The sequence below is a fragment of the Drosophila persimilis genome, unplaced genomic scaffold (genome assembly GCF_003286085.1).
Source record: "Drosophila persimilis strain 14011-0111.01,24,50 unplaced genomic scaffold, DperRS2 tig00000000-arrow-pilon, whole genome shotgun sequence".
NCBI classification, from domain to species: domain Eukaryota; kingdom Metazoa; phylum Arthropoda; class Insecta; order Diptera; family Drosophilidae; genus Drosophila; species Drosophila persimilis.
Genome location: NW_020825288.1, coordinates 5595306 through 5620230, shown reverse-complemented (window position 1 = coordinate 5620230; position 24925 = coordinate 5595306). Strand labels below are relative to the sequence as shown.

At 42.3% G+C, this 24925-nt stretch overlaps 5 protein-coding genes and 1 long non-coding RNA gene across 6 annotated transcripts; 5 read left to right on the top strand and 1 right to left on the bottom strand.

The window, feature by feature from the left end:
- The first annotated feature begins 792 nt into the window (after window positions 1-792).
- On the top strand, window positions 793-3283 carry LOC6598629 (fatty acyl-CoA reductase wat). Its single transcript, XM_002023805.2, has 5 exons — window positions 793-1491; window positions 1557-1669; window positions 1732-2242; window positions 2312-3014; window positions 3080-3283. The coding sequence occupies exons 1-5, from the start codon at window positions 1416-1418 to the stop codon at window positions 3165-3167; spliced, it is 1491 nt and encodes a 496-aa protein (XP_002023841.1). The 5' UTR covers window positions 793-1415; the 3' UTR covers window positions 3168-3283.
- A 204-nt stretch (window positions 3284-3487) lies between these two features.
- On the top strand, window positions 3488-5398 carry LOC6598628 (fatty acyl-CoA reductase wat). Its single transcript, XM_002023804.2, has 5 exons — window positions 3488-3578; window positions 3716-3828; window positions 3892-4402; window positions 4473-5184; window positions 5274-5398. Exons 1-5 carry the CDS (start codon window positions 3503-3505, stop codon window positions 5362-5364), a joined length of 1503 nt encoding a protein of 500 aa, XP_002023840.1. The 5' UTR covers window positions 3488-3502; the 3' UTR covers window positions 5365-5398.
- Window positions 5399-5478: 80 nt separating this feature from the next.
- On the top strand, window positions 5479-7749 carry LOC6598627 (fatty acyl-CoA reductase wat). The gene is made up of 5 exons (XM_002023803.2): window positions 5479-5998; window positions 6064-6176; window positions 6238-6748; window positions 6799-7510; window positions 7589-7749. The coding sequence occupies exons 1-5, from the start codon at window positions 5923-5925 to the stop codon at window positions 7683-7685; spliced, it is 1509 nt and encodes a 502-aa protein (XP_002023839.1). The 5' UTR covers window positions 5479-5922; the 3' UTR covers window positions 7686-7749.
- Window positions 7750-7801: 52 nt separating this feature from the next.
- Window positions 7802-10391, top strand: LOC6598626 (fatty acyl-CoA reductase wat). Its single transcript, XM_002023802.2, has 5 exons — window positions 7802-8320; window positions 8401-8513; window positions 8576-9086; window positions 9146-9851; window positions 9912-10391. Exons 1-5 carry the CDS (start codon window positions 8245-8247, stop codon window positions 10003-10005), a joined length of 1500 nt encoding a protein of 499 aa, XP_002023838.1. The 5' UTR covers window positions 7802-8244; the 3' UTR covers window positions 10006-10391.
- Window positions 10392-11055: 664 nt separating this feature from the next.
- Window positions 11056-13735, bottom strand: LOC113567352. Its single transcript, XR_003409422.1, has 4 exons — window positions 13655-13735; window positions 11481-11972; window positions 11245-11428; window positions 11056-11192 (listed from the first exon to the last, which is right to left on the bottom strand). It is a non-coding gene; the product is annotated as an uncharacterized LOC113567352 (long non-coding RNA).
- A 4172-nt stretch (window positions 13736-17907) lies between these two features.
- On the top strand, window positions 17908-18683 carry LOC113564916 (leucine-rich repeat-containing protein 40-like). Its single transcript, XM_026984310.1, has 2 exons — window positions 17908-18409; window positions 18471-18683. The coding sequence occupies exons 1-2, from the start codon at window positions 18140-18142 to the stop codon at window positions 18681-18683; spliced, it is 483 nt and encodes a 160-aa protein (XP_026840111.1). The 5' UTR covers window positions 17908-18139.
- The last annotated feature ends 6242 nt before the right edge of the window (window positions 18684-24925 follow it).

The window sequence follows — 24925 nt, the reverse complement described above, 5'->3', positions numbered from 1 at the left end:
CATTACATTAGATTTTGACGAACCATTTTTCGTTGATACGGCATCACTTTGGCGGAATTTTTAAATTCAAACTCCGACAATTTGATTGCTCATATGTAGGTGTAGAGGAAAAAAAGAACTGATTTAGGCTTTTGGGAGTGTCCCGTCTGCACTATGGATATGGTACTAACTCTGTTATTGGCCGGTGAAAGCATCTGTCTGATGGAATTCCTATTCCCCAGAAACATTTCGTGATATATAGTTTCAACATCCATAAGAATCCCATTAAAACGAAAAGTTCTCGAAAAATGATACATTTTATTTGATTTTAAAAAAATGCCCCTTTTTCGTAAATTTCCTTAAGAAATTAAGAAAAACGTGTCGGTACGTTCTGATACCCATTACTCAGTCAGTATACAATGTACTATGTATGAATTGCAAATTCTTGCACTTTGTTTATTCTTCTTCCACCTAATGACCTATTTGATTCGAATTTTAGAATATTTGCTACCTGTTTCCATACCGCACCGTCCGCTAAAACTCTTTCACTCTTCAAAACAACGCCAGAGAGGTCAGACTTATTTAATAATGATCCGATCCAATAATGCTAGATATGCTTGCGAGTTTCTTGTTTTTTAAAATATGATGGATTCGGCATTGGTACGGGCTGAGAAACAATTGGAACTACACTGAGCTCGGTGTCATATTATAGTAATCTGAACGCAAAATTTGGCTCTAGCTCTTATAGTTCTGAGAACTATGCGTCAATCGCGACAAACAGAGACTGACCGCCAGACAGACATAAATATGTAGATATGTAGAAAAAAAAGTGCTGAAATTAGTTAATAAATACTCTATCATTAATACAGTAGACGCCGCCGCGCAATAACTCGAACATACTTGAAGGCAATTCGTCAGCCAGCAATAAATTTTAGCACTCGGCGGTTTTTCTGTGTGAATTGTACAAATTTATTGATGACTTTTGACATTCTTTAAAATGCATTTGGGTACCAAATCAGCCATATAAATATGTACCCCCGTGAAGGTAATGTACGAGTAAATATACCTATGCATCAGGGATACACGCCCAAGTAGAGACCGATTTCTATTTTTATGGAATGGTTATTGTTTATTTTCTTATCCATAGCACCACCGTATAACACCAAGAAGAGCCAAGAATGCGAGCCAAATGCGTCATAGTCCCCAGCCCTGGCACCGGCGTACATCGACCGTGTATAATATATGCATGCATAGATATATAAAGAAAGCTATATATAACGGCTGCAAAACAAAGGTGCACTTACATTTAAGCTTTTCTTCGCGACTCGCGGCCCATGATTTTTGTGTTTGCATATATTGCACTGCACGGGTTCTTTCATGACATTTACTATCTCCCAGCCAAGCACATTTTGAGCGGATAATTAGGGGAACACGAGATGGAAAGTGCCATTCAGAAATATTTTGAAAACAAAACCGTTTTTCTAACAGGTGGCACCGGATTCTTGGGAAAAGGTATTCCCCATTCCATTCCGACTGGCAGTTAATTGAAGGTTAAATCTAAATTAAATGCATTTCAGTTATCGTTGAGAAGCTATTACGAACTACGGAAGTGAAGCGAATATATTTATTGATCAGACCGAAGCGTGGCGTGGAAATTCAGGAGCGAATCAGCGAATGGTCAAAGGATTCTGTGCGTAACAGCCATAAAGTCTTACCATGAAAGCAGGTTCTCATTCAGGATTTCCCGAAAAGGTTTTTGAACTCCTACTGAAGTCCAAGTCAGACGCTCTGCAGCGAGTATGCCCCATCGCTGGAGATTGCCTGGAGCCGGACCTGGGCATAAGCGATACGGACCGAAGGCTCCTGGCATCAGAGGTGCAGATCGTTCTTCACGGAGCAGCCACAGTACGGTTCAACGAGCCGTTGCATGTGGCACTGGCCATCAACACTCGCGCCACGCGACTGATGGTGCAGTTGGGGAAGCAAATGGTCAACCTGGAGGCATTTGTTCACGTCTCCACGGCCTTCTCCAACTGCATTATCTATCACGTCAAGGAGAAGTTCTATCCAGAGCACTTGACATGCAGCTCGGATAAGGTCCTGGGTGTGAGTGAGCTCCTGAGTGACGAACTTATTGACAACATGACGCCTACTCTTCTCGGCTCCCACCCCAACAGCTACACATACACCAAGGCCCTGGCAGAGGACGTGATTTTAAGGGAGGGGAGCGACTTACCCATTTGTATCTTCAGACCTGCTGTTAGTAAGTGATTGGGAAATGGAAATGTGCTGTGTGATGGGCTCCTTTACCAATGGTTCTTCATAATTGCAGTCATTGCCAGCCACAAGGAGCCCATCTCCGGATGGATTGATAACCTATACGGACCCATTGCCATACTTTTCGGCGTGGCTCGTGGAGTCCTGCGTATAGCCACCATCGATGTGAAGGCCCAGGCCAGCTTGGTACCGGTCGACTACTGCGCCAACCTAGCTCTTGCCTGCGCATGGAAAACCGCACAGACTGATGAGCGACAGAGCGATCCGATCATTTATCAACTGGCACCCACCGAGGACAACTCCCTGACGCATGGAGAATTCAAAGACTATGCGCTAGATGGTCGCATGCAGTGTCCCCTTACCAAAATGGTCTGGTATCCGTTTTTCCATTGCATCACCACTATGTGGCTCTTTCCCATTGCAGCGTTCTTCTATCACACCCTGCCCGCCTATATCTTCGATCTGGCGCTCTATCTGAGCGGCCGGAAGCCGCGGTTGGTTAAAGTTTACCAGAAGATTCACAAAACCCTGGGCATATTGGGACCATTTTCGAGCAAAAGCTGGTACTTCGACATGCACAACACCAATAAGATGAGAGAGCTTATGTCAGAGCAAGATCGCAGACTCTACGACTTCGACATGGCCAGCATAAGTTGGAAGGAATATTTCGAAAAGGCCCTGCTGGGCATGAGACTATACTTGGGCCAGGATCCACCGACTTCAGAGTCAATAGCACACGGCCTACGAGTGATAAAGAGGTAATTTCAATGCAAATCACTGGAATTTCTTTTTGAATCTGTGGCACTCGGTTCTGCACTTATAGGCTGAAGATGTGGCACCACCTCCTACAGGTCATCCTCGGGTGCATTGCTGCTTTCATTGTATGGTCGCTGATCAGGGTCGTTGTGTGATATGGTATATAGTACAATATGTACATATTATATGCTCGAATTAGAGTTATTTTGGTGTTTTTGAATAAATTAAAAGGGGGAAGTGCTTTCTTTGCCCATGCCCAAAACAGTTGCAATAGTTGAACGATTCCTTTCTTGTTATGGCTTTATAATATACAATATACGTGTGCACGAACTGATTTGAATTCCGCATTGAATTGAGCGCTGACTTTGCAGACTGACCTTTGTTGGGTGGAAATTATTTAGTCCATATAAATAGCGGCACTAAACTGGAATTACTCTTCAGTCAAGCCACACTTCTACTCGGCGGCAATCAATCAAAGTCTCACATCAAAATGGATTCCGATATCCAGGGATTTTATAAAGGCAAAACCATTTTCCTAACTGGTGGAACAGGTTATTTGGGAAAAAGTATGTGGAACAGCTTACAAACTCTCTATAAAATATTCTCTACTATGGAAAATGATAAATGGAAAATATTAATAAGAAAAAGTCCAAACGGCCGACCCCAAAGTGCAGTTTTTTTGTGAATTTCTTTTGCCTTTCAGTTATCATTGAGAAAATTTTGCGGTCAACGGAGGTGAAGCGCATTTATTCCATGATGAGACCCAAGCGAGGTGAGAGTATTCGGGAACGCATTGTCAAATGGCAGAAAGATGTGGTGAGTAATGGTGGGCCCACCAATGTCAATGAATCTTGAGCTCATACCCCAGACCCCATCAAGGTGTTCGAAGAGCTCTTAAAGTCCAAGCCCGGAGCCATGCAGTGCGTTGTACCGATCGCTGGAGATTGTCTGGCACCAGACCTGGGCATAAATGCGGCGGACCGCAGGCTGCTGGCATCTGAGGTGCAGATCGTCATTCACGGAGCAGCCACAGTTCGATTCGATGAGGCGTTGCACTTGGCCCTGGATATCAATACCCGTGCCACGCGACTAATGGTGCAGCTGGCCAAGCAGATGGTGCACCTGCAGGCCTATGTCCATATATCCACAGCCTACTCGAACTGTGTGGTGACGCACGTCGAGGAGAAGTTCTACCCTGAGCACTTGAGCTGCAGTTCCGACAAGGTGCTGGACATTCGCGAACAGCTAAGTGATCAACTGATCGACAGTATGACCCCAGCTCTGCTCGGATCGTATCCCAACACCTACACATACACAAAGGCTCTGGGGGAAGACTTGATCCTGCGGGAAGCGGGCGACCTGCCCGTGTGCATTTTTCGGCCGGCCATTAGTAAGTTTTTCCTTAGATGATGCAAGGCCTTGGATGGAACTGAAACATTGTGTAACATGACTCTCCACAGTCGTGCCCACCTACAAGGAGCCCGTCGTTGGTTGGACTGACAATCTGTACGGGCCCATTGCCCTAATCTTCGGCGGTGCTCGGGGAGTTCTGCGCATAATGTGCGTCAACACTAAGGCGCATATCGGCCTGGTGCCAGCTGATTATAGCGCCAACGCTGCATTGGCCTGCGCATGGAAAGCGGATCAGAATGCACAGAGCGGCACAGTGGAAGGAAAACCGACCATATACACGCTGGCACCCAGCGATAACAACGTGATTACCTTTGGGAGATTTATCGACTTATCGTTTGCTTGTCGCGACATTTTCCCACTCTCCAAGATGGTGTGGTACCCGTTCATTAATTGCGTCTCGAATCCATGGCTCTTCGCCATGGGTGCCTTTTTCTATCATATCTTGCCTGGCTATTTCATGGATCTGATACTTCGTCTTATGGGACGGAAGCCTCGGATGGTGGACCTTTACCAGAAGATTCACAAAAATATTGCGTTATTGGGGCCGTTTACAAGGAGAACCTTTATCTTCGATACGAAGAACACGAACCGACTGCGAGAACTCATGTCGGCTAAAGATCGCATCATCTATCAATTCGACATGGCGAGTTTGGATTGGACTGACTATTTCAACAAGGCCTTGCTTGGCGTACGACTGTATTTGGCCAAGGATCCCCACACTCCCGAGTCCATAGCGCAGAGTCTGAAGCTGTTAAGGCGGTAAGACTTTTTTCTCCCGAAGGTTTATTGTCTAAAACGTATCTTCTTGATATCAATGTTTTTTTTTTTTAATTTTCATATCCCCACAGTCTTAAGATCTTGCATAACGTTTTGAAGGCTTCTCTGGCGTGCGGTGCTGGAGCAATTCTGTGGTCGCTTTCCAGGCTTCTCATTAACTAGAAATCTGAATTAATAAAGAGTTAAAAGTCTCAAAGTCTCCGAAGTTTGTTAAACTTGGAAAAGTCTTTTAAAAAAAAAAAGGGAATATAATACGTCAGAAAACACTCAAGGTTGAATATACCGTCTTTTATTTAGGTTTATATATTGTTTGTATTTGTTTTTGAATCGTTCCAACTGTCGAAAACTGTGAGAAATCGAATACGTTCATCGTCGAAATCCAATGTGCTGTGGAACCTATTCAGATATCGAGTGAGTAAATTGTAAATTCCAACACAATCGATAAGTGTACATTGGATTGATTGCATGGATTGCATTCATTACATTCATTACATTCATTAGGTATTAGGATTTATTTGGGCTTGTATAAATTAGACCCGGTCTGGTGAGACGACCCCAGTGACATCACGATTTAATGCATGAGTTTCGCTTTCACGAAATCGCATAAAAAGTGACGCGAAATCCAATTAATTCTCTTAGTACATTTAGCCGTTGAATACGATACGAGTTTCTTAGATTCGAGTTTATAAAAATTGATTTTTTATACAATTTAATACCAAAATGGAGTCTGGTATTAAAGGATTTTATAAGGAAAAAGTAGTTTTTTTAACCGGTGCCACCGGGTTTTTGGGAAAAGGTATTGAATTTGCACATGCTCCATTGGAAAAACAGGTTTAAATATAATGCAGAGGACTCTTCTAGTGATAATCGAGAAGCTCCTGCGTAGCACTGACGTGAAACGAATATACATAATGATTAGATCCAAACGTGGTAAAAACATTCAGGAGCGTATTCAGTCCTGGCAGACGGAGCCGGTAGGTCTTTAAATCTAGGACTAAAATATGTTTCGAATTAACTGGTTCATGCACATATTAGCTGTTTGAAGTGCTACTCAAATCAAGGCCGGAAGCCTTTGAGCGCTTGATGCCCATTCCCGGAGACTGCCTTTATCCGGACCTGGACATAAGCGACACGGACCGAAGGCTCCTGGCATCAGAGGTGCAGATCGTTCTTCACGGAGCAGCCACAGTCCGGTTCAACGAACCGTTGCATGTGGCACTGGCCATCAATACTCGCGCCACGCGACTGATGGTGCAGCTGGCCAAGCAGATGAGACACCTGGAGGCCTTCTTGCACATCTCCACAGCGTTCTCCAACTGCGTGATCGAGCACATAGAGGAGAAGTTGTATCCCGAGCACTTGACTTGCAGCTCGGAGAAGGTACTGGAAATGTGTGACCAGCTGAGTGAGGAGTTAATGAACAACATGACCCCAGCTCTGCTCGGATCGTACCCTAACACCTACACATACACCAAGGCCCTGGCAGAGGACGTGATTCTTCGTGAAGCGGGCGACTTGCCGCTGTCCATCTTTCGTCCAGCAGTTAGTAAGTGATTTGCGTGCAGAATAACTGAATTTCATGATCAATAATTGCAGTCATGGCAAGCCACAAGGAGCCCGTCGCAGGCTGGATCGATAACCTCTATGGACCCATTGCCTTGATTTACGGTGTCGCTCTTGGAGTTTTACGCGTCGCCAGCCTAAACACGGAGGCGTTCGCCAACCTAGTTCCTGTCGACTATTGCGCCAACGTGGCGCTGGCCAGTACTTGGCAGACGTCTAAGAACAGGGTTCGGCACGAGAAAATGCCAAGGCCCATAGTTTACACCCTGGCACCCACTGAACAGAACGCACTAACTAATAGAGACTTTATAAATTATGGTGTTAGCTTTCGAAGTCAATTCCCCCTCACGAAGATGATCTGGTACCCCTTTCTTCATTGCGTAAAAACTCCGTGGGTCTATCATTTCGCTGCTTTCTTCTATCACATCTTGCCGGGACACGTCTTCGATCTGGTGCTGCGTCTTACAGGGCGGAAGCCCCGCTTGGTGAAAGTATATCGGAAGATTCACAAAAATATGGACATATTACAGCCGTTTTTGCACAGAGCCTGGCACTTTGAAACCAAAAATACGGATCGCTTGCGTGAGCTTATGTCCGCAGAAGAGCGCCGAGTCTACTACTTTGAAATGAAGGGTCTGGATTGGAAGGATTACTTCAGACATGCCTTGCTGGGCATGCGGCTATATCTGGGGAAAGAAGCACCAACATCGGAGTCTATTGAAAAGGGTCTGCGGCTATTCGTACGGTAATTTGCCACATATTGAAGGCTATTGATTTGTGATTCCATAATCAGCATTGCTTCTCCTATCTCCTATTTGCACAGATTGAAGATGTTGCACTACAGCCTTCAAGTGGCATTATGCTGTGTGGCAGGACTCCTTTTGTGGTGGCTCCTTAAGATCTTAGTCTTTTCTATTTGATGCTCGTAGTATATCCAAATGGTGTGTTAGAAGAAATAAATACTTCCCTTTGAATGAAGCTCAATTGGTCACTTATTGTTTTAATCTCGAAATTCCCATCGACTTGCCACGAAAATAGTGTGCTTCCAACTGTCGAATACCACACAAATAGAATAATGTATAGGTGGTTCTCCCATGCAACTTATAAAAACCAAACCCGGCGCCGACTGAATTTACAAATAGCATGTTGCTCTCGGTGTCAGTTGGTTTGCATAAGTTAATGCTAAACAAAAAAAATATACTGCTATTGTATTCTGGAACATAAAGGTCAGGTACAGTAGTCGCTGTGAAATAGAACCTTTTGTTCTGCGGGAAACTATAAGATCTACCAAACACCAATTTATAATACCCGCAAACGATTAGAAATTAAATTCGAGTTCAAAGTTTTAATTCGCAAGTTTCTACTGTAGGCGTATTAAATGCCTATAAAAAGGGCCCCAGAGTCGAAACTTTTTCTATTTTAAGTTTTCACTTCTGGTTGTACGTTCCGCTTCGAGGATTAGGGAACTGCAAAGTCAAAATGGAAACCGATATCCAAAGGTTTTACAGAAACAAAACCGTTTTCATAACAGGAGGCACCGGATTCTTGGGAAAAGGTACAAATCGAGATTTTCATGAAGCACACCTCATATTAGATAATTTTGACAAACGGTTCGTTTATTTACCGAGCTTTCAGTTATGGTTGAGAAACTCTTACGAACCACGGAGGTAAAGCAAATATATTTATTGATCAGACCGAAGCGTGGCGTGGAAATTCAGGAACGAATCAGCGAATGGTCAAAGGATCTTGTGCGTATTAACTATGAAGCCTTATCATAAAAGTAGGTTCTCATTCAGAATTTCCCGAAAAGGTTTTTGAACTCCTACTGAAGTCCAAGTCAGACGCTCTGCAGCGAGTATGCCCCATCGCTGGAGATTGTCTGGAGCCGGACCTGGGCATAAGCGATACGGACCGAAGGCTCCTGGCATCAGAGGTGCAGATCGTTCTTCACGGAGCAGCCACAGTACGGTTCAACGAGCCGTTGCATGTGGCACTGGCCATCAATACTCGTGCCACGCGACTGATGGTGCAGCTGGGGAAGCAAATGGTCAACCTGGAGGCATTTGTTCACGTCTCGACAGCCTTCGCCAACTGTGTGATAGATCACATCCAGGAAAAGTTCTATCCTGAACTTCTGACGAACAGTTCTGAGAAGGTGCTGGAAATGACTGATCAGCTAGGTGATCAGCTGATAGACAACATGACGTCTGCTCTGCTGGGATCGTTTCCGAACACCTATACTTACACCAAGGCTCTTGGCGAAGATGTGATCCTTCGGGAGGCGGGCGATTTGCCCTTGTGCATTTTTCGACCAGCCATTAGTAAGTGCTTAAAGAGGGGTCATCGGAATTTTCTAAAAATTTTCTTTCCATGATCACAGTTATTGCCACCTCCAGCGAACCCGTGTCAGGTTATATTGACAATCTTTACGGACCAATAGGGTTAGTGTATGGAGTCGCTCACGGGGTCATACGCATTGCGCTGGTCGATGTGAACGCACAGAACAGTGTGGTTCCTGTGGACTACTGTGCCAGCATGGCTTTGGCGAGTGCCTGGAAAACAGCTGCTTCAGCTGTGAGAACTTCATCGCCACCTCCTATCTACCACCTTACACCCAGTGAGCAAAACCTTTTGACCTATGGCGCATTCAGGGACAAGACGCAGTCAATTGGCGAAAATTATGCAGTGACGAAGATGCTGTGGTACCCCTTCATGCATTTCATGACCACTTCCTGGCTCTTTCCCCTGGCTGCGTTTTTCTATCATACTCTCCCCGGCCTTGTAGTGGATCTGGCACTTTGTGCGATCGGCCGAAAGCCGCGCCTGTTAAAAATATACCAGAAAGTACATAAGAACATGCTGTTATTGAGGCCGTTCACCTGCCGGAGTTGGAAGTTCGGTACGAAAAACAAGGATAGGCTGTGGCAAAGTATGTCGCCACAGGATCAGGAGATATACAACTTTGACATGTTGGCTCTGGACTGGGATAGTTATTTCAATCGTGCCCTACGCGGAATGCGCTTCTACCTCTGCAAAGAGCCACGTTCTCCGTCCTCCATTGCTGAGGGTCAAAGGGTATGGAGGCGGTAAGTAAACTCATTTTCAAAGTGGAGTGAACCAAAATAAAGAATTTTAATTGTGTTTAGGTTTCACATGCTGCATCGCACGTTGCAGCTGATTCTTTTGTGCAGTGCTGCAGCTGCTATCTGGCTGCTTCTCAATCTCATTGCTGCTTTTTGAAAAATACTAAAGTACCATGTTGAATACTTGAATTAAATTAATATTATTTAAAAGATTATACAACGATGGTGAGATAACCTGAACTCAGTTTATATAGACAAATACATTTACATATGTATCTCTATGGAAAGGTCACAGCGCACTAATCCCATGGGTTGGCTGGAATGGGGGCTTCAAGTACGAGTATTACTCGAATAGAGCCCGCGGGTGAAAGAGCTTTTTTCAGTACGTAACCCTACCATCTATAACTGCAAAGCCACACTGCGATAGAGCGAAGGAGCGCACACGTGTCGGCAATATGAAGCCTGGGGAATCAGTTCGTGCTTGGCTTTATTTGGGGTATATTAGATTTGTGGTGAAAATGGATGTGTGTAACGTCCAGAAGGAATCGTTTCCGACCCCATAAAGTATATATATTCTTGATCAGCATCAATAGCCGAGTCGATTGAGCCCTGTCTGTCAGTCTGTCTGTCCGTCCGTCTGTCCGTCCCCTTCAGCGCCTAGTGCTCAAAGACTATAAGAGCTAGAGCAACGATGTTTTGGATCCAGACTTCTGTGATATGTCACTGCTACAAAAATATTTCAAAACTTCGCCCCGCCCACTTCCGCCTCCACAAAGGACGAAAATCTGTGGCATCCACATTTTTAAGGATACGATATAACCAAAAACGCAGAATCGTAGGGATCATATCTTTTAGACTGCAGAATCTGAATTGGATCGTATTATTATTATAGCCAGCATCAAGAAAACAATTTCATTTTTTCTCGCCCTGTCTCTCTCTAACATCCACGTAGCATAGCCGGCTTTGCTTAGAGTAAAACATTAGCGCCTAGATCTCAGAGACTATCAAAGCTAGAGCAACCAAATTTGGTATCCACACTCCTAATATATCAGACCGAGACGAGTTTGGTTCAAAATTTCGTCACACCCCCTTCCGCCCACGCAAAGGACGAAAATCTGGGGATATTCACAAATCTCAGAGACTATTAAGGCTAAAGAAACCAAATTTGGTATCCGCACTCCTGTTAGATCTCACTATAAAACGTATATCTCAAAATTTCGGTGTCCGCAGCAACTCACAACGTTCCCCCTCGTTTTTAATAAAAACTCGCTCTGACTCACTCGATTTCACGGGAGGGCATACAATTTGATTTGCTATTTTGAACGCCGTGTCCTCGGTAGTCATCTGAAAAGAGATGAAATTGAACTAATTTCTGTAATTAGATATAAATTCTTACCTCCCAATGAACACATTTCGTTTATGTGTCCAAATGCTACATATAACAGAACTGAAGTCTATCCAGTTTGGGATAAGTTGTGGCGGTGTCTGGGGAGAGGCGGCGAGTCTCCCCCGTTTCACTTGGAAAATTGTTTTGTAACAATTTGTTTAGCTATTTTTAACGCCGTGTCCTCGGTACTCATCTGAAAAGAGATGAAATTGAACTAATTTCTGTAATTAGATATAAATTCTTACCTCCCAATGAACACATTTCGTTTATGTGACCAAATGCTACATATAACAGAACTGAAGTCTATCCAGTTTGGGATAAGTTGTGGCGGTGTCTGGGGAAAGGCGGCGAGTCTCCCCCGTTTCACTTGGACCTGTAAAAGGTCCTTTGTGTTGCCGCTCTCTGCCTAATCCGTGGTAGGCATAAATTTCCCAAAATGTCCGTGAGCGGGCCGGACAGTGGCAGAAAAAGACAGATTGCTTCGGTAATTGGGCGGGATTGACGGTCTGGAGAAGTGAGTGCCAATCTTCCAGTGTCCCGTGATAGCTGGAATAACTGGCTAGATCGTTGGCGGCATCATTCTAATGGATGTCCCTGTGTCCGATGACCCATATAAGAGACATCTAACTGATCTGCGATCAGTGTAAAAGTGGACCGCATTCGCAGGGCCTGGTTCGTTCATCTCCCAGTCCGCCCTAGGTGGGATTGACACCTGGAAAGGCGTCGAGTGGTGATCCCTAGGGCAACAGATAGAAAAATATATTTATATATCGTTACGCCTCCGAGAAAGTGCTGCCCATTTTCGTTTCAATCGCCGTTTAAGTGCTGCCCAGTTGTGTTTTCGCCTCTTATAATCATTAACTTATAACCACCAAGCTACCATCAATTACGAATAACAATTTGCATTTTAAGTTTGGAATATACTTTTGTGAACAAAGGTTTTATTTGCAGCAAAACTTTTTGTTCCCTGCTTTTAAAAAAATAATTTCCACATATCGCTAACAATACAGTATACAGTATATACTGAATTAGTGCCCATATTCAGTCCAGAGTTGTAATTTAAAACATCGATAAAAAAATATCGTAATTTACTAGTCCGTGATCTATGTTAGACTTTACCCTATTTACCGGCCTGATAAAAAAAAGCAAAGAAAATATGTATGTATAAAAATATAATAAGCAGAGTTAAGAAAATTACTGTATATTACGCATAAATATTTATATTAAATAAGGTACTTTCTTTTAGTGATAAAACAGACTTGTGTAAAACGTGACTTAGCCAATTGCATCATCCGCACTCTGGTATATAAGTAAATAATATGTTTTCGGGTTTTTTGAATAATATAATGAACACTATTCGTAGTTATGAGTTGTTATAAACCGCAAAGCTAACACCGAAAGATGTAATGTAATGTAAAAATGAAAATCGTGCATATCGCCGTTGAATTTAATGTTTGTTCATCCAGACTCCCCCCGTGCAACAAAATAGAGGAAAAGCAAAGAGAATATCAATGTCAATGTTTGTCACGGGCCTAATGAGAGAGGTTAGCCTCTTTAATGCACTTTCGCGACTGATCAGGAATTTGGCCTCGATTAAAAAAGTAGTTATTTAGCCAGCTTTGGCGATAGAAGTGAATGGAATGTGTCTGTTCTGTCGCAGTTGATAAGAGGGAAAGGTATCAATATATATAAATGTAGCGAATTTATAGCTTTGGTTTACACTGGTTTTTGCACTTTCTTTGTTTTTTCTCTTACATATTACATACCCGGTGCAAAGGTAACTCCATTGTGAAACTATTTATGTATATATTCCTTGACAGATCTCTAGAAATGGTCTGTTCAGGTACGTTTGCAACGTTCACGTTCACTATTTATGTATGTAGAGTCAATCATTTGCATATCTCGTATGCACTGCCAATATGTTTTATAAATTTCTTGTCCGACAAATATTTTAGTAATATTTTGAAATTCTAGGGAAAGAATGTAACTCTTGAATGTGTTTTGGATGACTCCAATGAAACAATGACACAGTGCCGAGAGGAAAAAAAAAATTTTGAGAATATTCTCTGGATTTTTCTCTGGATTTTTGTAATAATTTTCTTTCTTCTGGCCTAAGATAAACATAGCGAAGCCGAGAAAATTTTGGAATAGGAACTCACATAACAAGGACGGAACAAATCTCTACAAATCTATATACAAAAAATTCTACTTCAGTATATCTAAAAGCTTCTAAAGTATTCACAAATATGTATCAATACAAAATTATACGTTTTGGCACAAGACTAATTTTCCTTACTTACAAAAGTAAGTACATACAAATGTACACATTTAGTTAATTATGCTGCTGGGCTATCTTAAGAGAATAGCTATGAGAGCGATTTGAAAAATGTTGAGCGTTTTATATAAGTTCGAATCTTACTGCGAGCCAAGAAAACCCCAGAATCCAACAAATTTCTGGGAAAGAGAGAGAGCGAAACAATGTAGTTTTCAATTTGTGATGCTCACAATGGACAATGTCCTCTGTCTTTCCTTAAATCACATTCCTTCAAGTGTTCAGCAATGTGGTCATGTTGTTTCAAAAGTCAATTACATACTGACTTAATCACCATTTACTCTGACTTATTCAACATATATATATATATATGTATATTCAACAACAACTGATAAGTCAGTAGAATTAATAAATCCCGCAATTCTACTTAAGCTAATCTGTTTGGGACTCTGGCGGGACTCTGATAAGGAAAGTCTACACACGACTGAACCCCATCTTGGGCCAAGTAAAAATCTCAAAATTAATTAATATAAAAACGTTCGTCTTAATATTGAAAAGAACTGCTATTAGGGAAAAATCTCCGTAGAATCAATCCGTAGATCATTTTTTTATAATAAATTCTTTGAGAGGCGACAACCCTTACTTCTCACTCTATCGTTACGACAAATACTATACTCTCAGAAACACATCATTCTGTTGGAGACGGTATAGCAAAGCTTCATATGTACACTCCCCGACACTTGAATACGACATACTAAATTGTACACTTTAGGCACCAATATTTGCGGGCACAAGCCAAAGAAAACGGTGAATTTGAATTTTCCTCAAATCTCTATTCAATTTAGCATAAATTAAAAAAAAAATAATAGCAATATTCATCAAAGTAGATTGAGGAAAAAAATTTAATTGGCATAACTCAAATTTCCGCTCCCAAAAAATGCGACACTTGAATACGACATTCACATTGAAAAATTTTTTATTTTGGATGTGGTCGCGACCGGACATTGAATAAATTCTCAAAAATCAATTAGGGTGTCCTTATTACGAGAAAATTTGGGTTATGGTAAGTCCTTTTCAAAGGACGAAAACTCCACAATAAAAGCCTCGAAGGAAGTAGGTCCATCAATAATGAAAATAAGTGATGAAATTGGTAAAACTAGGTGTGTTCTGAGTGATTTCATAAAGAACGGGTCAAATTATGGCAAAAACATAAAAACCCGAACCAAAATTGCTACTTCCGAGACCTCTATGAGATCTCATCCGCGAGCCGCATCTAAAAAACACGACTAAAACTCGATTTAAAAATCTAAAACTGTACTTTAAGCTAGTGCTAAAATAATAAAACATGTTTTTTCGAAGACTCCACACCATAAGGGACTGTAATTAATAAAAAACCTCAGCCAACGGACGAAAACTTACTTACTTACTCCCGTACTTTTGCATATTCATATGGCGTGGAGTAGAGACTGTCGCTACATAGCATTTTCAAAGGAACAAAAATTTAAATTTTAAGAGTCATAAGGATTTTTTTTTATATTTATAAGGACTAAAGGAAGTAAAGGAAGTGAGTAGTAAAGAAGAATTATAATTGGATCGTTTTCACAGCAGTGTGAGCGCTATTATTCTGTGGTGAGCAAGATCCTAAAACGGCGTGGACCAGTTGATTTTTCATTAAGTCGAGTTTGTCAAATATGCAACAAAGTTGAGGGGTTTTTCATTAATTACAGTCCCTAATGGTGTGGAGTCTTCGAAAAAACATGTTTTATTATTTTAGCACTAGCTTAAAGTACAGTTTTAGATTTTTAAATCGAGTTTTAGTCGTGTTTTTTAGATGCGGCTCGCGGATGAGATCTCATAGAGATCTCGGAAGTAGCAATTTTGGTTCGGGTTTTTATGTTTTTGCCATAATTTGACCCGTTCTTTATGAAATCACTCATACCAATTTCATCACTTATTTTCATTATTGATGGACCTACTTCCTTCGAGGCTTTTATTGTGGAGTTTTCGTCCTTTGAAAAGGACTTACCATAACCCAAATTTTCTCGTAATAAGGACACCCTAATTGATTTTTGAGAATTTATTCAATGTCCGGTCGCGACCACATCCAAAATAAAAAATTTTTCAATGTGAATGTCGTATTCAAGTGTCGCATTTTTTGGGAGCGGAAATTTGAGTTATGCCAATTACATTTTTTTCCTCAATCTACTTTGATGAATATTTCTATTATTTTTTTTTTTAATTTATGCTAAATTGAATAGAGATTTGAGGAAAATTCAAATTCACCGTTTTCTTTGGCTTGTGCCCGAAAATATTGGTGCCTAAAGTGTACAATTTAGTATGTCGTATTCAAGTGTCGGGGAGTGTATATCCTATTATATTCTATATGAAAAGAATATATATCGCTTCCACTATATCGATCGATATATATCTCGATACTTCGAGAGCTTTGGAATCCCTGGAATCACATCGATTTATTTTATTTCAAACGATATCAAAAACCCATCGATGGCTATTCAACCATCACCAACACATAAGTAATAAACAAATTTAACAAGTTATAAGAAAAATTCAGATTTTCAAGACTTCTTCACTGCTGATCACAGGCCAAAGGTGAAAAAATAAGTGCAATACATTCATGTTAGGACCAGTTATCATTGAGAAAAAATGTTGTACATTTTTGTTGTCGGCTCACAGTTTATAAGCGGCAGTCCCCAATTTTTTCTGATTTCAATATTTGGTGGGGCCGCCCTTAGCTTCAATAACAGCTTTTAGACGTCGGGGCATACTTTTTACCAAATTATTGGTTTCATTTGGATCAATTTTCTCCAATTCCGTCATCAGAGCCGTTTTAAGGATTTTCTTGGAGGAAATTTTATGTTTCCTAATTTTTATTTCTAGCAAATCCCAAGCATGCTCTATGGCGTTCAGATCTGGTGACTGCGGCGGCATTTTTAACTGCTTGCACTGATACAACAGCCATTCTTTGACCAAAAAAGTGGTATTTTTGGGGTCATTGTCTTATTGAAACAAGAAATTCATCGCTTTAAGACCCAATTTTTCGACACTCGCCATTGAATTGTCAGTCAAAATTTTCTTGTAGATGTGTTTGTCCATCTTGGTCTCAATAAACACCATTTGCCCAGGTCCAGCTGCTGCTATACACCCCCAAACCATTACATTTCCACCGCCATGCTTCAATTTTGGGATGAGGTCTTTCTCTTTCATGGCTTGATTATCGTTTCTCCATACTTTGGATGGTCCATCATGTCGGAATATATTATATTTAGACTCATAACTAACTCATAACTGGCTTATTTAAGTGAAGTTTTGCGAACTCCAATCTTTTTTTTTTGTTCACATCGGAAATGAAGTGAAGGATGTCTGTCCGTGTCTGTCTGTCTGTCTGTCCGTCTGTCCGTCCGTCCGTCCGTCTGTCCGTCCCCTTCAGCGCCTAGTATGACTATATCTTCTAGAGTGCAAAATCTGTATCGTGTATAAAAACATAGCATAGCATAATACCTTTTCAGATATCGGTTATGCAATACAACTTACAGGGTGGATAACATCGATAAATTCTTACCTTGCTATAACAGAACTGAAGTCTATCTAGTTTGGGATAGGTTGTGGCGGTGTCTGGGGAGAGGGGGCGAGTCTCCACCGTTTCACTTGGACCTGTTAAAGGTCCTTTGAGTTGCCGCTCTCTGCCTAATCCGTGGTAGGCATAAATTTCCCAAAATGTCCGTGAGCGGGCCGGGCAGTGGCAGAAGAACTGGCTAGTTCGTTGGCGGCATCATTCCAATGGATGTCCCTGTGTCCGATGATCCATATAAGAAGACATCTAACTGATCTGCGATCAGTGTAAAAGTGTGTAAAAGATTACATTAGATTTGATAACAAGCTATCAATACTATACACTGGTTTATATATACTGGTTTATACTGGTTTTTGCACTTTCTTTGTTTTTTCTCTTACATATTACATAACCGCTGCAAAGGTAACTCCATTGTGGAACTATTTATGTATATATTCCTTGACAGATCTCTAGAAATGGTCTGTTCAGGTACGTTTGCAAGAATCACTATTTATGTATGTAAAGTAAATCATTTGCATATCTCGTATGCCAATATGTTTTATAAATTTCTTGTCCGATCTAGCTATACACGGGTTTCAAGAGAGTTTACCTCCGTAGCGCACTTTCACGACTGTTTTTGGGGAATAACCTTTACCGAATACCACTAACCATACAGTATACTAAATGAAAGACTTTACTAAGATAAGATTATTCGATTGATAACGAGCTACATATAAGTCAATACTATAAATTTAGGGAACTGGTAACCTTGGTTTTCACTGGCTATTGCACCTCCTTCGTTTTTTCCCTTTAGGATGAAAATAATACTTTTATTGTTCATTATTTTGCTGGATGCTGAGGAAGCAAAAGACCTTCAATGGCCTGCTCGATGTGGGTGCTCGATTCAAGTCATCGATGGTTACGTGACTGCTGATTGCTCAGATCAGCCAAGTGTGGACTTTGAATGTTTGGCAGCGTGGAGGCCAAATGCCCTGAATCTCTCAGGAAATGGCTTGCAAGAAGTCCCATCATCCCTGAATGAAACAGGGTTTGAGAACGTAATGCACCTCGATTTGTCCAATAACAAGATTGAAAGACTCTCCAGCTGGAGCTTCGGATCAATGCTAGGCCTGAAAAGCATAGACCTTAGCGGAAACAAGCTTACTGACCTGCCCAGATCTGTTGCAAAAATAGATCTGGTTGATGTGAGCCACAACAATCTGACCGATATTCGCAGCATAATTGGCCTTGTTAACACTCAGGCAATAGTAAAAGGAAACCCAATCAGGTGCAGCTGCCGCTCTCCGATTGTGAAGAGGATCCATGAAACGGTATGTAGAATATGCGAAAATAGATATTATCACCTAAATCGAAATGTGTATTTCATTTTAGGAAAGGAATGTTAGTCTGGATTGCATATTTGGCGACTCGGAAGTTCCACAGCCCCAACCAATGCAGTGCCGAGATCAAATTATCGAAAATGAACCACTTCTTGGTTCTTGGAAGTTGTGTATATTCTTGGTGATAGGTACTTCAACAATTGTTGTGGCTGTCGTTATTTTGAAGTGCTGTAGTTTCAACGTTAACAGCGACTCGCAGTGCTAATTTGAGAAGGAAGCCACGTCGGTGTGGTTTTGAGAGCAACGTGCTTACATGTCAAAATTGGATAGCTGTTGATCATCATGTATCATCAATATGTATTAACCTAAGCAATCGTCAGATCTTTTGATATGCCTCCGATATCCTTGCTATACACGGAGCAGAACGGCGCAGAATTGTCCTAAAGTAAATGTCATCAAGCATCATTGTTTGTTTTTCTGCTTTTGCCTGTTTTGTAATCTCTCCCCGCTAAAGCTTGCGCTCTGGTTAGCTTTGACGCTCTTGAGTTTGATCTCAACTTTCGGCTGCTGTTTCTGCCGGGCCGCGCTGATGGAGCTGTTGCAGCTACGACAAACACACAATAAACATTTAGCATATTTAAAGAACTATTTCTTTATTTAAACTAAATGAAACAAGAGGATAATAAATTAGAAAACTTGGCTGGGAGTGAATCTTATACCATTTTCTTCTTATTTCCTACAACATGCAAAACTTGACTAGTTTTAGGTAAGTACAAAATGATTGCCTACTTCCAGGCGGGCCCCCCAAATTCTTCGTAAGAATTTTGCAACATCTTCGCAACATTCTCTACGCAACATTTGTACACGCCGAAATCGCAAAATACGCAACATTGTTTCACAACAATGTTAAAGTTAATGTTAATGTAAATGTTAGCTCAATGTAAAATTTTGAAATGTGACAATTTTGACCATTGTTTTTTTGTTGAAAAAATTGTTTTTTAAATAATTAAATTTTTTAACTTATGGAAAGGAAAGATTTTGTATCGGCCAACTATAGTATTTATTTAGCCCTGACATGCCACAGAAGGAACAACAAAAGTAGGTCAACCTATGTACTCCGTCTTTGTAGTGGTTGTTGCTGTTGTTCTCGTTTGCCCTTGGCAAATCCTTGTCCTTGATGTTGAGCGGCTGCCAGATGAAAGCAAAAATATGTGCTATGTTTTTTGGGCCATCTAGTCTCGATTACTGCTTCAAAACCATCACTAACATTTCATATTTTCTTTATTTTAAGACAGAGGAATGGGCATTTGCCCATTTAATTCGGTATTCAATGTAAAGAGAATACAAATGAATGAATTCTGCGCAGTATAGTGAACTGTACTTAGTTGATAAAATTCGATTGTGTGTATCAAGACTTTACTGGCTCTGGGCCTGCCTGCTAAAACATCCCTGACACAGTTTTCCATGCCAAAAGTAGGTCAGCAAGTGACGTTCGTCGCCGGTTGACCCATTTGTTGCCCCCAAAAGCTGCAGAGTTGCAAAGTTGCCAAGGCTGCCGAGGCTTGGCCCGATTTCGGGGTAAAGAAAGTCTTCAATCGGGGGGTTGTTTGATTGTTGGGATGTCAACAGTTCGACTCTGACAGCTGGCAGCAGCTCTCCCCCCTCTGCTATCTACCCTCTACGGAGTATCCCCTTCCCCTAGTGGCAACGAAACATCTATTTGTCTATTACTGCGTATCGATGTTTGTCTAGTGCCCATATTTGTGTATTGTTCAAACAAACGTCTTGCATCTGAGCAGCAAGACAATGAAAACTGTTGTCTGTTTTCCACCAGAATTTATGAGCCAATGTCAACAGCACGCACAGTCGCCAATCCCCAGTCCCAGTCCCAGTCCCAGTGCCAGTGCCAGGTTCCAGTCTCCGTCCGAGCCTCAGTCTCAGTCCCGCGACTCCAGCTCCCAAGCCGAGCATGGAATTGAATCGTCCATTGGTGAAATCAGCCGTCCAAGGAAAGTTGCTGTCAGGTGAATATTGTCCGTTGTCCGTTGTCCATTGCCCGCTGTCCGCTATCCGCTTGACCCCAGCCATGGAGGCTGGAGGTGGAACCGGTTGTCAAAACTCTGACTCTCGACATGGTTTGTTTTTTTGTCAGTCACATGTCCAGACTGCACATGACATAAATTTGTATCTGCAACTGATTGTGAGTCTTGTAATAGCAGCATGCATCGGTGTATCTTGCATCGGTGATCATCTTTGTCTACAATTTATGCTTCCTGCTGACAAAGCCTCCCCATCCACAGCCACATCCACACGTCCATGTCTGTGCTGACATGTTCACATCAATCACACAAGACGACGACCCTGTTGGCCGTTGGTAACTTGATTTTCCATATCCCTACACGACTTGCTGGATGTCAAACAGAAGATACACTAACAGCGAACAGGTAAACATTCTAATGATCCAAACACGCAACTTCGAATGTCATGGAGTACGAGAGGGAGTGGGAGTGGCAGTGGGAGTAGGAGTGGGTGTGGGTGTAGGAGTTAATGGTGGAGTTCGAGTCGGAGTCAAAGATTTACTCGTACTTATGTATGTGTATGGAGTGGCAGTCAAGGGCGATTTTCATTTTCCGCCATCTGCGATTTGCGTTTTATGTTCCGTTCTGTTCGTTGTGTGTTGGTTGGTTTGTTTGTTTGTTTGGAAACTGACAGCTTTTGATAGACATCTCGACGCAGTGTCGGTGGCATGTCCACATCAACATCCATGTCCAGGCTCATGTCCATGGCCACGTTCGTCAAGTGCCCCGTCATGCTGGCAAATTTGCCCAGCTTGACAGGTGCTGCCCTGGACATCGTGGAGTGAAGACAGGCGATTCTAATTAGTGCTCACAGCCTTAGCTCAAATGGGGGATGATAACGTCATAGAGGAAGGAAATTCGAAAGAGTTACGCCAATGCCAAGTGAGAAGAATCTTCGAGATCCTGTATGGATTATGGGCGATATATCGATAATTTTTGATCGCCCAGTACGAGCATTTGATTTTGCATGAGACTTGCACTTTCTCTACGTCATCTTCAACCGATTGGGGCAATTTCAAGTTGATTTCTTTTCAACAAAGACCGTCCATTGTGGGACCTATACCTATGCCCATGCCCATGCCCATACCCATGCCTAGGCAAAAGCGTAATTGAATGGAACGGAATGACATACATATTTTCGAAATCCGGTTTCGAAGGCAATCCAATCACAGCACACCCATACACATACAGATCTCTACTATAGGCATACATTAATGATAAAGGAGAGAATACGAAACGAAATAAAAGCGACGGCGCCCAACCAAATACAACGCGGACAGCGCTGAAATGCAGCGGAGATATAATAATAAGATGCTGTGTCTCATTACGACTTTACAAAGAAATCCCAAAAATCCGGTTTAATTTTCATAAAATTCCAATAAAATTACCAGCTCTTGAGGGCTGAAGGGCGAAGGGCGTACGGTACGGTACGGTAAAGTACAGAGATAGAGAGACAGAGAGAGAGAGTGCAACAGCTGCTCGGCTGTTCAGAACTTTGTTGGATGCCAATGGATACCATAAACCAACCCGGCCCCCACCCACCCACCTTCCAGTCCAATCCCATCTGTAACGCAAAATTGAGGCCGCTGTTGACTAACAGAGCCGTTCCCGTTCTAATTTTTCCCAGTACGCGCGCTCTCTTACACGCTGTTATGTTACAACGTTAGTTTACATCTCTTATCTCTCTCTCTCTCTCTTGAAATTCTCTTTGCTATTCAAGCGACTCTCTTGCGCTCTCGACTGGTTGACCTATTTTCCAGTTTGGGTAATGTGTATGTGTATCTGTGTGTGAGCATTTGCTTTCCTGTATCTGTATCTGTGCATTGCCTTCTGGTGTCTCCCTCTCTCTCTCTCTCTTTTTCCATCTAATGCCGATGCTGCTTTGTTTTGGTTTTGCCTTTTGCGTTTCTTTCGCTCGTTTTGTAACCTCACGGATTCACGGATTGCATTCACATTTACATTCGTATTCGTATTCACATTCACTTGAGCGATGCGATGCGATGCTGCTTTTCGTAACTGCGTATTTGTTGTAGCACTGGCAACGCTCTGTTGATTCCAGTTGTTGTTGTTGCTGCTTTGGAATTTTCACTAGAGAAATGATTAATTGAATTTGTCAGATAGTTCATCTTTGCACTTGGCCGCCATTCTGCGTGCGTGCGTGTGTGTGTGTGTGTGCCCCTACAGGTTTCCTATAGGTTTTCCTTGAAGCATTATCAGCACTTTTGTTTTTTGGCCACTTCAACGATTTTGCTTCTAGATAAAGATACTTTACTGTTGGTTTCGTTACTTCTTGGCAAAGGACATCATGCTCTTGCATTTCCCTCCTTTCGGATTAAGTTTCTTTATCGCATTCGCTGTTCGAGTTTTCCGGTTTTACTGTACTTTTGTTGGAAGATTGACCGCCACCCCCCCCCATCCAAGATCAAAGAAAATACGCAGCGAATTTTCCGAAAATGACGTCTCAAAATGCTGGCGGTATGAAAATCAAATCCCTCAAATCCACCCCGAAACTCGAAATCAGATAAGGGGGAAAACTGGCAACAATAACAACTACGCAAATCTATGGACTGGATGTTGGTTGATGGAAGTTGATTGAAGTTGCAGGAGTGTGTGTGTGTGTGCGAGTTTATGTACGCCCCCCGCCTCCCAGAGAAATGGAAAAGCCCCCTCCCCCCCTAACAGCAACATGGCTGGGAATGTATGCCTACAGAGGTCATTCCAAAGGCAACAACAACGCCGCATAACAGCCAGCATACTACACAGCATATACTCGTGCAACATGGCAACAAGGGGCAGCAGCAGCAGTGCGGCCCCCAAAAATACCAAGAATACGAAAATCAACAACAACAGCATGGTATCCCAAGCGATGTAAACAAAATCGAATGAATTTCAAAGCATTAACAGCTGTGAGCCTTACGAAGAGAGAGAGAGAGAGACACAGAGGGAGCGAGAGAGAGAGAGAGAGAGAGAATCAAACACACTCACACAAAGCGGTTCTCTCTTTAACTGTTAAATTCTGTGACGTTGCAGACCAGAAAACCGGCCGGCGCTTGAACCTACATACCCTACAATAACATCGCATGGCATATGCAACTTGGGAAGTATAGGAATCTAAGAAACTTTTGATTTCCTCATGCACTAAAATTACTCAGCGTTAAATAAACTGGATCACTTATTATTCGAGTGGGTACGAAAATTAACCCAAAATCGCAGCTTTCAATAAAATACTGTCATAACATAAGACTAGCATGTGGGAGCTCTGCCTATTGACTCGACTGGAAGAGAGCCGAACGAAGAGGCCAGCGCTTCGTAGAAGCAGAAGGGCATGTGAGGGTCGGGATGAACGAACATGTTAGCTCTCTCTCTCTCGTTTGTTTTGCTCAACAGCTGTTCGCTGCTCGTTCCACTCTGTTCGCTGTTCGCTGTTCTCCTCTCCGCTCTGTTATTGATAATACAGAGCGAAACGCACACACACACTGATACACGCACAGTTATGCGGGACTCTGTTGACAAGTGTCTGAGTTTTTTTTTTACTGCGTAGTATTTTTATTTTTTTTTGGTATAACGACGACGTCGCCGCTGGCGTACGAACACCTCCTGGCGATGGCGTCATAGATACGAATACGGATAGCCAGAGCAGCCCAGAGCCGAGGGTCGCTGCCTGCTGATAAGCGTTCGCTTCAGCTACTGCGTCGCGTTGGCAAAAACCTCTTACATATGTACATATGTATTTATTGTATGTGGAAATCTACCAAGGAAAATCCTCACTGGGTGTGCTGTCTTTCCCTTTTCCCTTTGACACTCGTATGATTACAGCGCTCCGATTAGTCGTTAACAGGCACGGCCACGGCATCGATGCATTTCTAACAGTTTTATGCTGGCTCATACATGTACACACACACACATACACACACACACGCTCCAAAAATTATGTATACGTATGTTGTTTTGCTTTTCCAAGCAGGTAGATCCGATAGATACAGATACGCTTCTGCATAACAGAGAGGTAGAGAGAGGGAGAGCGAGAGCGCACACACAGACGACTGGCAGAGCGCAAGAGAGACAGAAGCATATACGTGTATGTGTGTGTGTGTGTGTGTGTGTGTGTGTGTGTTGAGTATCTGTGAGTAACTGTAACTCGCCGTTCGCTTGGCTCGCTCGCTCGCGTCAGTCATCAAAACCAAACTCTCGGGTGCAGACGATAAGCGCTTGCGAGAAATCATTTTGTCGTGAACTGAACGCCAAACAATAACATCCCACTCCCCCCAAAAAGATATATTTTCAACAATAGCCACGGCCATAAACAGTATCAAAAACAATCGACACAGTCCCTCTGTGTGCGTTTGAGTGCGTGTGTGTGAGTGAGTGTTTGTCTTGCTGTTTTCCAGCAATCAATCGCCGAGTCAAAAAGTCCAAAAAGAGTCCAAGA

Excerpts from the sequence above, each read along its gene's own strand:
- LOC6598629 (XM_002023805.2), top strand. The coding sequence starts at position 1,416 with ATGGAAAGTGCCATTCAGAAATATTTTGAAAACAAAACCGTTTTTCTA. Across the intron at positions 1,670-1,731 it reads GCGAATGGTCAAAGGATTCT|GTTTTTGAACTCCTACTGAA; the intron begins GTGCGTAACAGC and ends TTTCCCGAAAAG. Across the intron at positions 2,243-2,311 it reads TATCTTCAGACCTGCTGTTA|TCATTGCCAGCCACAAGGAG; the intron begins GTAAGTGATTGG and ends TCATAATTGCAG.
- LOC6598628 (XM_002023804.2), top strand. The coding sequence starts at position 3,503 with ATGGATTCCGATATCCAGGGATTTTATAAAGGCAAAACCATTTTCCTA. Across the intron at positions 3,829-3,891 it reads TCAAATGGCAGAAAGATGTG|GTGTTCGAAGAGCTCTTAAA; the intron begins GTGAGTAATGGT and ends GACCCCATCAAG. Across the intron at positions 4,403-4,472 it reads CATTTTTCGGCCGGCCATTA|TCGTGCCCACCTACAAGGAG; the intron begins GTAAGTTTTTCC and ends GACTCTCCACAG.
- LOC6598627 (XM_002023803.2), top strand. The coding sequence starts at position 5,923 with ATGGAGTCTGGTATTAAAGGATTTTATAAGGAAAAAGTAGTTTTTTTA. Across the intron at positions 6,749-6,798 it reads CATCTTTCGTCCAGCAGTTA|TCATGGCAAGCCACAAGGAG; the intron begins GTAAGTGATTTG and ends CAATAATTGCAG. Across the intron at positions 7,511-7,588 it reads GGTCTGCGGCTATTCGTACG|ATTGAAGATGTTGCACTACA; the intron begins GTAATTTGCCAC and ends CTATTTGCACAG.
- LOC6598626 (XM_002023802.2), top strand. The coding sequence starts at position 8,245 with ATGGAAACCGATATCCAAAGGTTTTACAGAAACAAAACCGTTTTCATA. Across the intron at positions 8,514-8,575 it reads GCGAATGGTCAAAGGATCTT|GTTTTTGAACTCCTACTGAA; the intron begins GTGCGTATTAAC and ends TTTCCCGAAAAG. Across the intron at positions 9,087-9,145 it reads CATTTTTCGACCAGCCATTA|TTATTGCCACCTCCAGCGAA; the intron begins GTAAGTGCTTAA and ends CCATGATCACAG.
- LOC113564916 (XM_026984310.1), top strand. The coding sequence starts at position 18,140 with ATGCACCTCGATTTGTCCAATAACAAGATTGAAAGACTCTCCAGCTGG. Across the intron at positions 18,410-18,470 it reads TGAAGAGGATCCATGAAACG|GAAAGGAATGTTAGTCTGGA; the intron begins GTATGTAGAATA and ends ATTTCATTTTAG.